Here is a 16475-nt window from a genome sequence, read left to right as displayed (position 1 = left end):
CCGGCGACCCTCAACCTTTCCCAACATCAAATCTTTCTCCAGCGACTCCTCTCTTCTCATCAGATGACCAAAGTAGCTGAGCTTTAACTTTAGAATTTGACCCTCCAATGAGCAGTCAGGGTTTATGGTCGACAATATCGACTGATTTGATCTTCTGGCAGTCCAAGGAACTCTCAAGAGTCTTCGCCAGCACCACAATTCAAACGCGTCAATTCTTCGGCGCGCACTCTACAGGTGGGTCTTGGATGTTCGATCAAAGAACATCCTGCTCAGTGGACGCATCATTCTAGTGAAGGCTAACGACTTGGGCTTTGCTAAGTTGCCAAGCTATGGGCCAGGGGATTATTGCTAACTTCAAGGTCCACTACCGATGCCGAGTGATCGAGCGTCTTCTGATCGATGCTCACTCTGCCGACAACGTGGCCAAGATGAAGGTACCTTTGATGAAGGCCATCTATTTTGCAAGTGGAGCCTGGAGGGATGTAACGCAGCTGACTATCGCTCACCGCTTTAGAAAGCTGGCTTTTCCCGAAGCAGCACAGACACGGCGCCTGCCGACGACGAAACTGCCACGGCTGCCATCGCTGCTAGAGCTGATCGTGCCGCCACAACAGTCTGCTTGGAGCAGCTATGGTAGTCCGCTAACGAATTGGACCTTGTGTCTCCAGGTCTGTCCCACATAGACTTCATTTCCACTGACAATGAACTTGTTGCCACGGAGGACTTCACGATTGACGAAGTTGACGGGAACGTCATGGAAGGGACAGACAGCGCCTTCGAGAGTGACTGCGACGAGACGCTGGTTGCAACCTTAAGCCTACAGCGGCCATCGCAGCTGTTGACACTCTACAGATGTACCTCGGAGAGTTCAGTGGAGAACTTCGGTTCGCATTTGGACGGTATGGAAGCCACGATCCTGATGACCGCACTTGCAAAACTGGTTCAGGGAATGCTGGACCACTTCGTCCAGCGACGATGAAACAATTTACTCAAATTTGTATCTTTTTTTTATAGTCCTGTTACAACGAAATAGCGGATATAACGAAGCGATTTCCAATTCTCGCAGACTTCGTTATAACTGGGCTAGACTGTACTTGGCAAAACCAGGATCAAATTAAGAGAAACCATGCCAGAGTATGAAATTGAATTTTGTAACTCATTGCCTGTTCACGTCTTAGAACAAGTTGGAATGTATGTGTAAAAAAGGGCTCATGAATGAGGAGGCGCGTATGTGCATGCATGCGTGTTTTAGGTTTTCACCATCGTTACCAAATGTTTTGTTTGAAACAGCTTTTTTAGATTGCTCATCAAGCGATGAGGCTCCGGTGATTGTCTGCATCTCCAAAATGGTGGCAGTGGAAACAAAACAGCTTCCTGAAAACAGGACAAGGTTCGTCCCATTCATTTCTTATTCTTTGTGCATGACTGTTGTAACCCTTTTATTGGATTATTGGTGCAAGAGCATGCCCTGATGGTACTTGGCAGAGTATGGGCATTCCTATCGTGCTTAGAATGCGGTGATAGCAAGTCGTTGCACTGACACGTAGGTCCTGTTCAAGCATTGCAACAACATTGCTTCTCCAACAAATTAATTTGCTAGGAAATGTATATCTAATATTCACACTAAAAACACTATAATTTGAACCCAATTGATTCAAATCCTAGATAATTCAAATAATTTCTGCATGCTCTTTTAGTAGGCTTGGCTGATTTTGTGACTCGGAATAACTTGCATCCCAACTGCACTACATATTAGCATCCTCCATCAAAAAGTCTTTTGTGCTATTGCTGACCATTGTTCTTATTTCTCTAGCATACTTGTTGCACCTGCTGGTTTCGTTTGATTAGGTGACTCAGTTTTATGTCGCTTTGACTATTGGTCCTCAAATGACTGTGCAGTGTTACTGTCATATCATGCAGGCTACTGAGTCTTGAAGAGATCGCCCAGCGACGCGAACAGGCTCGACAGCGTCATGCTGAGCGGATGGCCCTGGTAACAGCTGGCCAAGATTCTCCGGACACTGAAAAGAATGGTCATTCTAGTAGGATTTCCAGCTTCATGTTCCATTTGATTAGCTTTCTTTTTTTTTTTTTGTCACCATCCCTCAACCACCTCTTTTATCCTCATAGTCGTTCGCCTCTGTGTTTGCAGCAGGCCAGATGTTCCGTAATCAAGTTTAAAATTTAGTTTAGTTTACTTTAGTTTATAAGATTTAGTGCCCTGAAGTGGCATCAGCTATGTGGAACACTGTTGTGGGGGATTGTGGAAGTTTTGAACCCTTTTATGTTTTTTAACATGTACTGACACCACACTGTACATTGGCACAGCAGCTGGGGTTGAACCTGCATCCTCAGGACAAGCAGTTGAGTGTCCTAACCACTTAGCCACTGCAGTGAGATGCTAACCTCTAAATGAGGCATATGAGGCATAACGATGAACTTTGGAACCACTGTGCCAATTTTGATGTAACTTTCAAGGACATTGTAGCCTTGTGCCATTAGAACATGCCCACAATTTCAGTACTAATGCATTTAGTGTCAAAGAAAAGCCCTTCACATTAGAATAAGCTTGTTGGTATTTTAGTTCTTCAAGCATGGTTATTTTGAAAGCACTGGCACCTTTATACATTTTCTTTCTTGACATAGATGACACCAAGTAAACCTCTCCTTCTGTGAGGTAGGAATAAATTGCTTTTTCAGTATTATATTTAAGCCATAGCACTTAAAAGCAACTTTGACTTTTCCTTATTAACTGAAAATATGAATTTTGTTTCGCCATGAAAATATAGCAATTCAGCACGATAATTGCTTTGTCGTAGTCCTCAGAAAGCATCGGTTCAAAATGCGCCATCAGAGTATATCCTGGCTACTCAGTACAAAAGTTTAGCTCCTCTAAATGCGTAAGTTGGCCTAAAAATGTGAACTAAGAGCAGCAAGCCCAAGGATGTAACCAACTTTAAATTTATTTCATCGTCATTTTCTCACATTTAAAAGCCTTTCTACTTAGAAAAGACTTTCTTCAATGCCTAGCTGCCCAGTGCAAATCACGTGTAGTTTTACGACATGAGCCGTTAAACAGAGCACGTTCTCAGCCGTCAGGTTGCCAAAGTCCATCCAAGGCCAGAGGTCAAGGTGTCCAGGAAAAAAAAAGAGAATAGGATGGAGATGGGCACCTATAGGAGGAATAAGAGAAGTAGGGGGAGGAAACGAAGGGATTCTAGGACTTACAGAGAAGCAGAAAGAGAAAAAGGAAGCACACTTAAGTGCAGCAGCTTTCCCCCTTATTGCTCTTGCCCATCGCTATCAGCGCTGCTTCGTGCTCACCAGGAATCTTATTGCTGGCACGAATGACGCAAGGCATTTATTGCCCTTGGGTCTTGATTTTCACTTCTGGCTTTGTGCCTCAGTTTCTTCATCACTCAGGCAAAAGGCTGCAAATGAGAAGTGAAAGAAAGTACTTGACAGTGGTGAGTTCAGCCTTGATTTTGTCTGCAGGCAGCCAGAGAAAGGAAATAAATTGAAAAACCAACGCACGTGGATCTTTTAGCAGCTGCTGTCCTACGGGTAATGCGGAGAACTCCCGGGCATTGCGCTTGGGAGGCTAGTTATCAATATATGCAAGAACAAATTACTTTCATCACCAAATGAGAAGCTTATCTATTGCGTAGCAAGAACAAGGTGTGATGGACAACGAGAGCAGCGCTGGTGACAATGTGTAGTGGGTAGATCTTCAACATTAAAAAAACTGCCGTTTTTGATGAAACCTGTGCTAGGACAGCCACACCGAAGTAAGAGTGTACGAAGCGTAAAATGCTTCAGCGTGAAGCAGCCACTGCTGCCACTTAGCCGCCAATTCAGATTGACTGCTTAAAGAGACCATTGCCTACCTCAGCCAATTTTTTATGTGTCCTTTTGTTTCTCTTTTGTGGAGCAACTTTGCTCATGCTCGAAAAGCCATGGAAATAAGACGAGTGTGGCATAGAGAGCAGTGCAATCGGGGTTTTAACGAGACTAAGACATCAAAGATAATCTGCAAAGGTCATCTGATTTGTTTGTGCTAATTATAGCCTTAACTTTGTTTCTCCAGCCAGTCACACACACGAGCCTAAGAGTATACTGTTTTTGCTTATATTTTTTACATGCTGCACTCATGAAAAAAGATCTTAGGAGGCCAGAAAGCGCAAAAACAAATTGCAATATGCCTTTCCACCACTGCACTTTGCATTGAAAACATTTCTGTGCCTTGCCAGTGATCGCTTGTGCACCATTTTGATGTGGAAAAAAAAAATATTCATTTCGTACTTGTCTACCATGTGTATTATGACCAAAGTTTGAAAATAGGTTTAGTTTTAATTTATGAATCTTGATGATGGTGGATTTCTTTATTGGCACAGGGGGCTACGACACAAAGTATTTTCATCTACTGATGGTGTTTTCAGGGTCCCTTTTGCCAAGCATTTCACCACAGATGAGCCAAGCACCAGGCCGGGGCAAAGCCTATATCCATCTTAGGTAGCTGGCAGCACAGGGGTAAAAACTTTGCACCTCTGCATGTGAGGCAGATTCTCCATCCGCTAGGCCACCGTTGCAGTGCAGGTTATGACCCGTGTATGTACAAAGGCCCAAAATTGGATTTTGTTACCACTACCACATTTCTTGCCCTGTGCTCTCCCTTGAACTCTTGTCCAGTAAACTTTCTCTTGACGTCTTTCATCATCGCAGTCATCTTTTTGCATGGGTAATGTTTATCTCCCTATATACTGGGCTCACAGTAGTTGTAGCATGCCAACATTACCTTTGAAATTGAATTGAGCACGACTTATGTAGTGAACTTAAATGTGAATTCAAAAATAAATAAATACATACGCAGGTCACTAGTCCTGATTGGACTAAGATGGGCAGACACGTAGCTGCAGCAACTGCACTTGAAAATGCACTCCTTGTTCCGAAATCACTGCAGCTCTCAAAGGAGTAACACCTTGGGTGCAAGGACACATTAAATGAAAACTAAAATATGAAAACAAGATAAAGGAAGCAGAAATTGCAAAAATTTGTCATTTAATTACAACCTGCACAGAATCTGAAAGTCCCAGCACGGTGGCTCAGAGCGCAGGGTGCTCGACTACTGAGCTGGAAGACGGAATCGATTCTAGCTATGACAGCCATGGCTTGATGGTGGCGAAACGCATGTATCTAATGGACTGTGCAATGTCAGTGCGCGTCAAAAAACCCTGAATGGCCGAAAATTGGTGTGGAATGGAATGGTAAAAAATGTGCTGCCGTTATGCGCCTTTTATTTATTTATTTATTTATTTGAGTACGTACAAATCGCCCCACGGGGCATTAGAGTACGGGGGTACACAAAGGGAAAGGCAAAAGCACTGTGAACAGATGTACAGTACATTCATACAAAAGACCCAGCAACAATTCAGCTAAGAACAGTAACAAACACTTGGGAAATGCTGTGCAAGTTATGAAAGGGTTAAAATACATATATAGCCAAAAAGTAGCATGGAAAAGCTCTCTTTTGATAAGGAGAGCAGTCAATAGTTAATGGTTCATGGCACAGTGATGCATCAGTTAGTCCCCGTAAATGTGTTTTAAGAGCGGTTGGAAAACTGTTGTCATCTAATGAAACTATTGCGTTTGGGAGGCTGTTCCATTCACTTATTGTGCATGGGAAAAAAGATAGCATCATAAAATAGCAGTTGCGTGCTTTTATTTGCACTGTTTTACATTGTATTGATAAATGCCTTGTGCATGCCTTTAGTGTACTGATGTGCATACCAACATATAGTATTACTAGTTTATGTTCATGGTTGTCTGATAGAAAGTTAGGGCATTTGCCCCAATATCTTTATCAAAAGCCATTTTTCACTGGTGTAGAATTGGATTATTTAAATTTATGAAAGGAGCATTTATTCATAATTTAATTGGTCACAAGTTTATTCAAGGATTCAACTGAGTAGAATAAGTGAAACCTCATGGATATGTTCTTGGTACATACTCTCCATATAGTTACTTTTTTCTTCCAGCCAATAGGTTGCTGCAGTAACTGATTTCCTGGCTGCTATGTTCAAAGTCTTGACAACTTTAGTCATATATTACATATAGTGACCAAACACCTATCTTCACAATTGGACCAAACCTGGATGCGCGTGACATAACTAAAATCTGTAGTAGTTTCTTGCGCTGGTGGCTTCTCTGCTATGCAGAGATGCTCAGGGCAGAAGCATTCAACCTTAAACTGCGTTAACATACGAGCGAGCCCTATTTCAGCAACAATCACAATAACTCGAAAAGAAGAGACTCAACTGCTCCTTGCCGAGGGCTAAGGATAATGGGGTCAAGCATCTGAAGCCACAACAGTGCTCTTACGAACCAATGGGCAGGGGTCTGCAGAACTTGGAATGAAGAGTAAGAACACTACAACAGTCAGTCGGTTACTGGGAAAAGGCGGGGAGAATGTCCAAAAACAATGTGGAAGTGATTCTGGCTGCTGCTGCCATTGTCATCAGGTGGCCATTGGACATGTTGCTATGTGTCTTCCTTGCTAAAGACAGCGCAGATGTGAACTGAATTCTGCAAAAGTTGGAGCACTGAGGAGGAACTGCTCAGACCTCACTCCAAAAAATGCTGATCAGATTTTTATCAAATGTCTCAAAAGTGTACGCCTCACCCAAAAGCTACATTTATTTTTAAATTGGGCAGGTTGAATCTTATGCTTTCCCGGATTATACGCCCTTTCTCCGTGCTTAAAAAAAGATGTGTCAGTGAGGTTATTATATTTGCTTGTTTTTCAGGGACCTCAAATATTGGCACATCTTCTAAAACGAAAGCTGTGAATTGATGTCATTGATTGTTTTCTAATACGGTTCGCCGATGTTAATTTGCTATGAGCTAATTGCCAGTCTCTTGTTCAAATTTTATTCTCCTGTATCTATTTTACTGTGAAGGTGAACACAACTATAAATAGGCATTGCTGGACCCTGTAAATGCCTATTGCTTTTTATCTTTTTCCTTTTGGTAAGCACATATTCTAATCTTCTTTCACAGCACCGATTGTGGACGAGGATCCACCTCAGGAGAAAGACGACAATGACTCCGCATTCATAGCCTTTGGGCGTGTCTTCAGCGGCACACTGAAGCGTGGCCAGCAGGTCTATGTCCTTGGGCCTAAGCATGACCCGGCCAAGTTTCTTGAGAAGGTTCGATCTAGTATGCATGGATAGCCCGATTCTTTCCACTGTCACTACAGTTTTTATCTTCGTGTTTTGCAGGCCGTGACCATTAACCCTGCTCTTAGGCTCAAGGACTTGGGCCCAGAAGAGCATGTAACCGTGGCAACCATAGATAAGCTTTACCTGCTTATGGGCAGGGAACTCGAGAAACTGGATTGTGTTCCTGCTGGGAATATTCTTGGTAAGCCATAGCATCACACTGGGCATCAGTTGCTCATTTTATGGTTGTGACCTGGGTTTTTTTTTTTTTTTTTTCTTCTTTTGTTTTTCTTTTTTTTTTTTAACTGGTTTTCTTTTTTTTTTTTTTTACATTGCCATGCTTCGATTTAAATTGTTAATTGACCCACCCCAGTTTCAGTTTTTAGATTTAAAAAGCAGATGGACACAATCCTGTAATTATAGTGTATGCTTGTAATATTCTTGATGGCTTACACTAATGCTTTGTGTGTATCCATAAGACGGTCTATAAACTTGCAGTCCGAAGCTTAATATGGACCAGGGAATAATGATACTGTAGCAACGGTTATTTTTTTGCACACTCCCATGCATTGGTTTGGAAATAAAAGAAGAAAGTAATCAAAATCTTAGGTTTGATTTCTTTTGTAAATATTCATGATCACCAGTGCAGGCAACTACATAGAATCTATCAGTTGACAAAGGGTTTCATGTGAGATGTGGTTTTGGCTTCTAACATTTCTATAGTTTTTTTTTTTTTTCAATCAAAAACACCAGTCAGTCAAGCGTGCGATGCCTGTCGACAACGAAGTCTAAAAATGTTCTTTGCACAAGTCATCATGTGGTTGCTACCTTGCATGCCCTTGGTTTCTACATCCTGAGATTTTTTCAGATTGATGAAGCTGCATAGCAACAAAATTACTATAGTGGCATGTATTGTTTTCTAAAACTGAGAAGCGTGTGCTTACTGTGGATTATAGGACCATAGACAGCACGCAATAAAATGGCGCTTAAACCACATTCATTTTACAGAAAATGACCTTAAAAAAAATAATAAATCTTGAATTTGTTTTCAATTGATTTGCAATTTTACATTATGTTCCATCACGAGGAATAATATTTCTAACTTAATCAGTAAGAAAAAATTACGGCTTAGATGTTAATTTCTGTCTTTTTTTTAGATTGACCTGTACATTATTAGTTTAGTCATGTTTTTGGAATGCAGAGCATGATTCAAGCATGTAGTGACATGAGCTTGTTGCAGTCCTGTTCTAATTAGAAAAGGGACAGCGTTATGCCGACTCTGAAGACAGTTATGCCCTCCCTTGTCTACATGCCTGTCACTAAACCAGAGAGAGATAGAGATGCCTATGCTACCAGTTACATCTAGTAGCAGTAGTAAACCTTACTTTAGCAGCATTGAAAACCGATGCCTTTTTGACACAGAGCACAAACTGGGAGATTGCAACAGCCTCCTAGGCAGGCATCCATTTCTCACTCGCATTGTCCGAGTGCCTCGTACAGATCTTCACTGAATCAGCAACTTTGAGCTATATGGAGGAAATGGGCAACCCTGAGCAGAGTGCCTTGTTGGAAAACGCTGAGGCTTCAGGCTCTATCTAGTGTTTCATTGACTGCTTCTTTTTTTTTTTATTTCTCCCACTTTTCTTTATGAGTGTAGGGATAGGAGGTCTGGAAGAGCATGTGGTGCGCACGGCTACGCTGTCCAGTTCAGTAGCATGTGCACCCTTTGCGGACATGCGGGGCCCAGTGACACCCATTCTGCGGGTAGCCGTGGAGCCACAGCGTCTGGCTGACATGGGGGCGTTGGTGCGTGGCCTGAAGCTGCTGCACCAAGCCGACCCCTGTGTCCAAGTACTGCTCCAGGAAACAGGGGAGCACGTGCTGCTTACTGCAGGAGAAGTCCATCTGGAGCGATGCCTCAATGACCTTACTGAGAGGTCTGTTTTTATGCCATGTTTTGTTCATTGCCTCTGGCGTGCAATCCTTATCATTCTTTTGGCGACCTCGATGGGACACATTTTCTGGTGTATGAGGCTGTTTGAAACTGTTAGATCGTTTTCAAAGGTTCATGGTCATGTGAGAGCAATCCTACTGTCTGGGAATTTTCATAAAGATATGTGCCAGGTCTCCAGAATGTTCCGAGTCATGCATGTGTCGCTGTTACAGCCATCAAGCTACTTTCCTTCACTCGCACAGGATCTCCCATATAAACATTTAGTTTCAGATTCCATGTTAGTTTCGCATTCCAAACAGTGAATTTAAATTTATTATTCATTACTTTTCAATTCCAAGCAACGAATTTAAAATTCTTGTTGGCTCAAAATTTTACAGCTAGCTTTGAATTTTTCCCCATGTGGTGAGTCTGCTATCTCCTTTAAATGAGAATACATTTCAAGGTGTGCATGCTGGTTTAGGATGTTAGTTATGGTGTTAGCTCCTTTAGATATTCCGTCTTCTTTTTTTAATTTCAGTAGTTATTTTCTTAGTGATATGATTCCCGGCAGCGGTAGTAGTGTCATCTTGGGTCTCTTCTCTTATGTGTATTGTACAGTCGCCCAAATCTTTTAACTGACTTGCATGACGGCTGCGTTTTCTGTTCTCCTGCGCCTTAGCGCGAATAAAACTTGCCGGAAGGCTAAGATCAAGCAAGGTTTCGTGAGCCTTTGCTTATACTTAGACTTTTCACAGGGTAGCTGCTCTGCAAGACTCAGAGTGACAGAAAATGCGGCCGACATGCACGCCAGTTAAAGATTTGGGTGGCTATATATCGAAAATGATCACAGAGCTGAAAATATCTCAGGCAAGCATAGATGCTTTCAGCAGCACGTTCATAGACAATTTTTGTCCAGAAATAAACATCACATTTTAGGGTATTCCTTTTGAGATGTTCCTTAGCACATAGTGCTATGAAGAGATGACCACTGACACTGGTTTTTTGTTTGTTTCTTTGTTTGGTTTGTTTGTTTGTGTGTGTGTGTGTGTGTGTGTGTGTGTGTGTGTGTGTGTGTGTGTGTGTGTGTGTGTGTGTGTGTGTGTGTGTGTGTGTGTGTGTGTGTGTGTGTGTGTGTGTGTGTGTGCGTGTGTGCGCGCGCGCGCACGCGTGTGTCCTTTATATTTTTTTCTAGGTTGTTCGCAGGCACTGCTTCTAGCATCCGGTGGGAAAACTTACGTTCAGAAACCGTAATGGCATTTGCTATTCACAAAACTGTGGACAGAACCATGCCGACTTTCCTGGGAAAATTGCCAATAAGCTCTAAGTACTCTGACTGGTCCTATATAAGTTTCCTCATTCTATAGAAGAGGGGAATACAGGTAAAAAAGGGCTGGGCTGATTGCAGAAGTATGAAGAGGCCTCTGCCCTGCTGTGGGTGCAGCTAAACTGTTGATGATAATAATGATTATTCAAGTAATAGCTGAGAAAATTAGTTCAGCATGTATATTGCATGCATGGAACTACCACCTCCACTAACCGCTAGCTTGCAGAGTTATCTGTAAATCTTAAACTTGTTCATTGAGTTCACTAGAGTAAAGGTTTGTGTCGGAATGTATAGGTTTATTTAAAGAACACTAGCTGCTACGCAGCGACACTGCACCTTGATTAGGTGACCCTCTTGCTCTCAATCTATGTCTGGCACAGCAATACAGCAGCTTTTTTCCCCTCGTACTTGCAGGTTTGCCAAGGTTGAGGTCAACGTATCAGACCCCATTGTTTCCTTCCGGGAAACAATTGTGGAACCGCCCACAGTGGACATGGTGAATGAGGCCATAGAGGACAAGAATCATATGCAGAAGGCACCAAAGGATGTGAGACACCCCTTTTCATAGTTTCCTTTCAATGAATCTGTCGCTGCCCAAGCTACTTGTTGTATTAGTAATGCACAAAATCGAGTGCAAGAGCTTTCTCATTTTTAGGTGCATGAGTTTTTCAGTTCACTTGTGTTAAAGCTGGTCACTTGTCTAATGACAGAGTGTTGGACAGTCGTGGTATTGTCACACATCAGTTTGCCAAGCTTTAAGCTTCCGAGCTTAGATATGAAAAGAACTTCCTACCATAGCACTTCCAAATGATATGTGCCTGCCATTGCTGCTACAGGTCAGAGCTTAGACTTCCACCTTACATGCCCTGGTTTTTTGTATTAATTGTAGTTCAGACTATCTGGAGGCATTGAGCAGTTACTATTACTTAACACTGAAATAGACTGACAGCCTGGGAACTTCTCATGAAATTTACATAGTTTTTCTTTTCTGCTGGGAGACGTGTACAAGTTGTAATTCATTATAATATTGGTGACAAGGTGAATTGTAGTTAGTAGTCACACATGTTAAGGAACGATATGAACATGCCAAGTTATATTTTATATCATTGCGATTTTGCGAAATTTGCTAGCACTCGCTTTTCCTGAAACCTGTGCTGCATGGTAATGTTTTCTCGTAGTTTGATAGATTTTAATGTGTACCAAATATAACTCTATAGAGATAATGTATTTGCTTCAAAGTGAAATGAAAGTGCATTCCATTCAATCTTTCAGGACACTGATGACGATGTTGCAGAGGACGGAACTGTCACAATTGTAACTCCAAATCGACAAGTCACTATAATGCTACGAGCTGAACCACTTCCCCAGGATGTCACCGAGCTCCTTGAGAAGCACACATCACTTATTCGAGACTACGACCAGGCGCTGTCTTCCAGGAGTCACAGACTCCCAGAGTCGCTGTCTAAGAACATAGCTGAGCTTCGAAAGTCCTTGGCTCAGTCCTTTGCTAATGCTGGCTGGCCCAAGGAGACAATGGATCAAATCTGGTCTCTTGGTCCCCGGAGGTGTGGTCCCAATATGCTTCTCAACAGAATTTCTGGCTACAAAAGGACACCAGTGTTTCAGCTTACCCCTCAAGAAAATGTTTCAGCTGAATTAGGTGGAGACTCAAATGTTGCAGGAATGGAGAGATTGGAGCTGAGTGGAATCTGTGATATTGGTAGCGAATCTCTGCCAAGTGGAGAAGGACTCTGCAGGCAATCTGAAGGCAACCAGAAACGTGAAAAAGGTGATGGTGTGCAAGAAACCACTGAGCAGCAGACTGTTATCTCTTCTGCAAGGCCCATTTCAAATAGATCCAAGGCATTGGCTGACTATGATCACAGCTTTGTGAGCGGCTTCCAGCTGGCCACGCTAATGGGCCCTCTGTGCCAGGAGCCAATGATGGGTGTTGCCTTTGTGGTGGATCAGTGGAACTTGGACCTGTCTGTGGAAGATCCAGGCACCTATGGGCCACTGTCTGGCCAGATCATCTCAGCCGTCAAGGAGGGGTGCCGACGGGCCTTCCAAGCTCAGCCTCAGCGACTTCTGTGCGCCATGTACAGCTGCAGCATCCAGGTCACCTCAGACGCACTTCGTGAGTGTTTCTGCACGTGGTTTTCCCTGCTTGGCTTACTTTTCATTTTGCAGTGACAGCCATGTAAGGCATGCGTGGTGAAATCGCAGCATCATCTGTACATCTGCCAGCGATGGCTGGCCTATGGTTAGATAAGGTAGACAGCACCTGCATGATAAGCACAGCAAGCTGTGACTGTGTGCGTGATACCCTCGCACTCTATTACCGTTTACTGCGTGCACCTGCTCTTAAAACTCTCGGCAAAAGTTAGTCACTTGATCTCACTCATGGCACTAATGCAGTTGGAGCAGCAGAAACTAAACAGAATGAGTTGTTTTTCTTTTTTGGTGCCAATGACTAATTAGCCTTAGTTCTGTGGCAAGATGTATAGTGAACATCATAGCTCTGTGGTGAGTGCCAGCCTTCATGCTGCACCTAGACGCATTTCCACATTGCATAGTACACCTGATCCTGGATGTATCATATCCAGATAGTATATCGAAATATTTTTTGTGTATCAGACTGTCAAGATATTTATCCCTATTACAATACCATGCAAGAGTATATCAATGCTATTCACGTTTATTGAACTCTCATTAGTGGAATATTCGATATATTGAACTGCGCGCCCCCTGCAAGGGAGTGGCACTTCCCTAAGTGGATCTTCCGCGATAACTTTCTTGCACGCGGAGCCAGATCGGCTGTGCATCCTTGCCACCTGCTGGAAAGGCCATCTGGTGGGCTTATTCTTAAGGAGACATTCTCGTCTTGCGGAAAAGCCAGCCTCTGATGTACCGCTTGTCGTGCGGTGAAGTCAACCTTGCTGGCCGAAGGCTTGCGTGGCTCTCGTGTGGACTGCTTCGCTGCCGAAGGAAGCACAGAAATCGACTGCACCCAATTTATAGTTAAGATATTGCAATTATTGTGTGTCGGCAAGAAAGTTAGAACTCTTATGGTCAGCAGTGGCTTTTCTCAAAGTGTTCTCCTGTGCGGCTTTATTTATTTACTTATTAATTAATTAATTCATTCATTCATTCATTCATTCATTCATTCATTCATTAAGAGTATCTACAGTGCCCTCACTGGGTTTTAATACAAAGTGAGTTGCACCCAGCGACACTCATCAGATGATATGCTTGTGGTATGCTGGCGGGCAGCACATCGCTGCGGGAAGCGGTTAACTGCCGCGAGTGAACAGTATTCATGTGTCCGAGTTAAAGATTATCTGTTGCCGGGTTTTATGCATCCAATCTTTAATATATCAAGCTTTTTTGCCATAGCCTTCGAGTTCATTATATCCTGGATCAACTATACTGCCTAGGATTGGCCAATTATTGTAGGTGGTGATAAGTTATACCTTGATAACTGGAACATGCAAGCAGTGGCTTTACATGTATATGATTTTTTGACAATATTGAAACCACAAAACATTGGCCAAATGCAGTCATAAAGGAAGAAAAAAAAAGAAAATGATGTGGTTAATACTGTACATTTTCTGGGCTTACATAAACCTGCATATCAAATAACGAAATTCAGATGTGTATTTATTTCAATGCAGGAACACTTTATTGAGCATTCAATGAATAAATTGATCTGTACATTGCACACCATACAGTTATATGCATTCAAATGCCTAAATCTTCAAAACCATTCATTGGAGCATTATAGAAGGGAAGCAACACTAGGACAGTTCTTGCCTCTTTAATCTTTACCTGTGACATCTGCTAACGAGTAGAGTCAAAACATTTTCAGCATTTTCAGTTTCTTTGCTGGAAAGAACTAATTCTCATTTGTGGTTGTGTGCAAAATTACAATTTTTTTTTTCTCAACGCACACTTAGTACATACAAAGCACATATTATGAGTGGCTAGGATATATCAAGTTAACAAGTTTTGCAAAATGCTTTATGGCCATATTTTCTTGCAGAAAGCATACCTGTATAGTGCATTAGAAGATGTGAAATTCGTAGTTATCATCTATTGATGTTTAGGGTTGATTGCACTGAGAGTTTCTTTCTGCAAGTTTAAAATCTCATCCAGCTGCAACTGATAAGGTAGTAGACACAATTACATTTCTCTCTAGTTACTGAATAAGCAGGAGGCCAGGAAGTCTGGTGCAACTCTGATCAGAATACTTTTTTTTTTTACTTTTTTTTTTTTCTTAATTTTAAGAATGTGTGGCTTTTAGTCTAAGCTACCACTTTGAGTGTAATAAGCAGCATCAAGCTTCTTGCAACAGTGGCAATTATGCTTGGATATTGATGAAACTGACTGACTCTACCTAATAGGAAGAATTAGTTGTCAGCTGTTGACTTGTGGGATGATATCGAAACTAAAAGCAGAACTCAAATTCTCACCAGTCATTGTTTTAGCCCTCTGCGGGATCACTCTGCAAATAGATTTATAGCAGAGCAATCATTGTTGGCTTCCTGCAGTATTGACGGCATACAAAGTAGAAACACTGAATTTGTGCTTATGAAGAGTGAAACGTCCATGGCCCTCTGGAATGGTGCTGCTCAAGCTTGTACAGCTGCAGTACTTGATGCAGTCTCCCACACATAGGAACTACAAGAGTCGGGGCACAAAAATATAGGAGTCCAAGAACAAGGACTACAGACGGAGTGCTTTGTCATCCTTCTTATTCTTGGGCTCAGTCTTTTTGTGTGCTGGTTCCTGTAAGTATGAAAACAAATCAACTAGTCCAACAGCATGTGTTGCATATAGGAACAAAAAGACATAGAGCAGTGTCTAGTGTGTGTAGACGCATCGCTCACTTCAAATTTTAACTTGTGTTCATTTATTCAGCGTCTTCCTATACTATAACCCTACCAGATCATATCAGTGTCAGCAGGCACGTAGCCAGAAATTTTAGGTGGGAGGAGCCCCAATGTAATTTGCCTGCGGTCAGCGGGGAGGGGAGGGGGAGTTTTGGAGGGGGGGCCTCTTGTGTCCCCCCCCCCCCTTCCCCTCACCCTTGGATGTGTGGATACATGCCTGATTAGTACCATTGAATAGTAACTTTGTATGTGTGAAAATTCATCCATGTGCTACTTATGTGCTGGGCTGTCGAGAAAAACTCAGACACATTGAACATGTTATGATGCAGGGCTTGAACAAAAACTGAGATGAACGATCAGTTCAGCGAATGACAAACAACAGAGATGTGCTTACAAGCGGAATTTTCTCCACTTTGGCATGGTCTGCGTAGTATTTTCATGAAGGGTGCATTGTTGCTATTGTGTAATAATTTTAAGGCAAAACTAATTGCTGTGCTGATGTGAGAATGATGAAACCAAGCCAACTAGTACAGTTTGGCTCGAAGCACAAAAATAACAATAGTGATTTGTTCATTCCAGAACACATACAACAGATCTTATTCTTTTTCACGTGAGACATCGATTTTGTGAAGATTTGCACCTTAAAATTTAGTCATGAGTGCATTTTTTGGATTTTTTATTTCACCAACGAAGGCGCAGTTTGAATAACCGAATCGCTTAGCGCTTTTTAAATGACGTCACAAACGTATTTTTTACTTGTCCCTTTCTTCTTGGCAATATTTGTCGCCTTCAGCATTTGCTCGGCAAGGTGGCTTCGCTACATAATGAGTGTTGGTACAGAGAAGCCAGCTTGCCGTTCTTGGTTTCTATTTATTTTTTATCTTTTTTTAATATTTTTTTAAGATGCGACGGAAATTCGTCGCGTAAATAATATCAAACGCTGCGTTCATCTCTGCGTACTTGGTTTCCACTTCTTTGTTCAAGCCCCGCTCAAAACGGTAGACTTGTCCGCCTTTGTTAGGCGCATTTCTACGTAACAAAGCGACCAGAGTCGAACAAGAAAAGCGGCGAAAAGTATATGCAGATGGCATGTAGGCACTTGTGTC

The 16475-nt window shown here is 42.3% G+C and overlaps 1 protein-coding gene across 2 annotated transcripts in view; it reads left to right on the top strand.

Moving 5' to 3' along the window:
• The window catches only part of LOC146198458 (elongation factor-like GTPase 1), a 131790-nt gene that overhangs the window by 15066 nt on the left and 100249 nt on the right, over positions 1-16475 (top strand). Inside the window, exons 12-18 of one of the 2 annotated variants that reach the window (XM_084593969.1) lie at positions 1291-1390; positions 1921-2033; positions 7057-7208; positions 7281-7422; positions 8878-9157; positions 10892-11024; positions 11750-12614. In XM_084593969.1, coding sequence (XP_084450095.1) covers positions 1291-1390; positions 1921-2033; positions 7057-7208; positions 7281-7422; positions 8878-9157; positions 10892-11024; positions 11750-12614 — 1785 coding nt within the window. Of the gene's footprint in view, positions 1-1290; positions 1391-1920; positions 2043-7056; positions 7209-7280; positions 7423-8877; positions 9158-10891; positions 11025-11749; positions 12615-16475 lie in introns of both variants that reach the window. The other variant, XM_084593968.1, reaches the window with a different exon arrangement.

This window comes from Amblyomma maculatum, chromosome 2 (assembly GCF_055883805.1).
Source record: "Amblyomma maculatum isolate TAMU_Amacu chromosome 2, ASM5588380v1, whole genome shotgun sequence".
Classification (NCBI taxonomy): domain Eukaryota; kingdom Metazoa; phylum Arthropoda; class Arachnida; order Ixodida; family Ixodidae; genus Amblyomma; species Amblyomma maculatum.
Note: the sequence above shows the minus strand (reverse complement) of the source record. Positions and strands in the feature narration are given on the sequence as shown.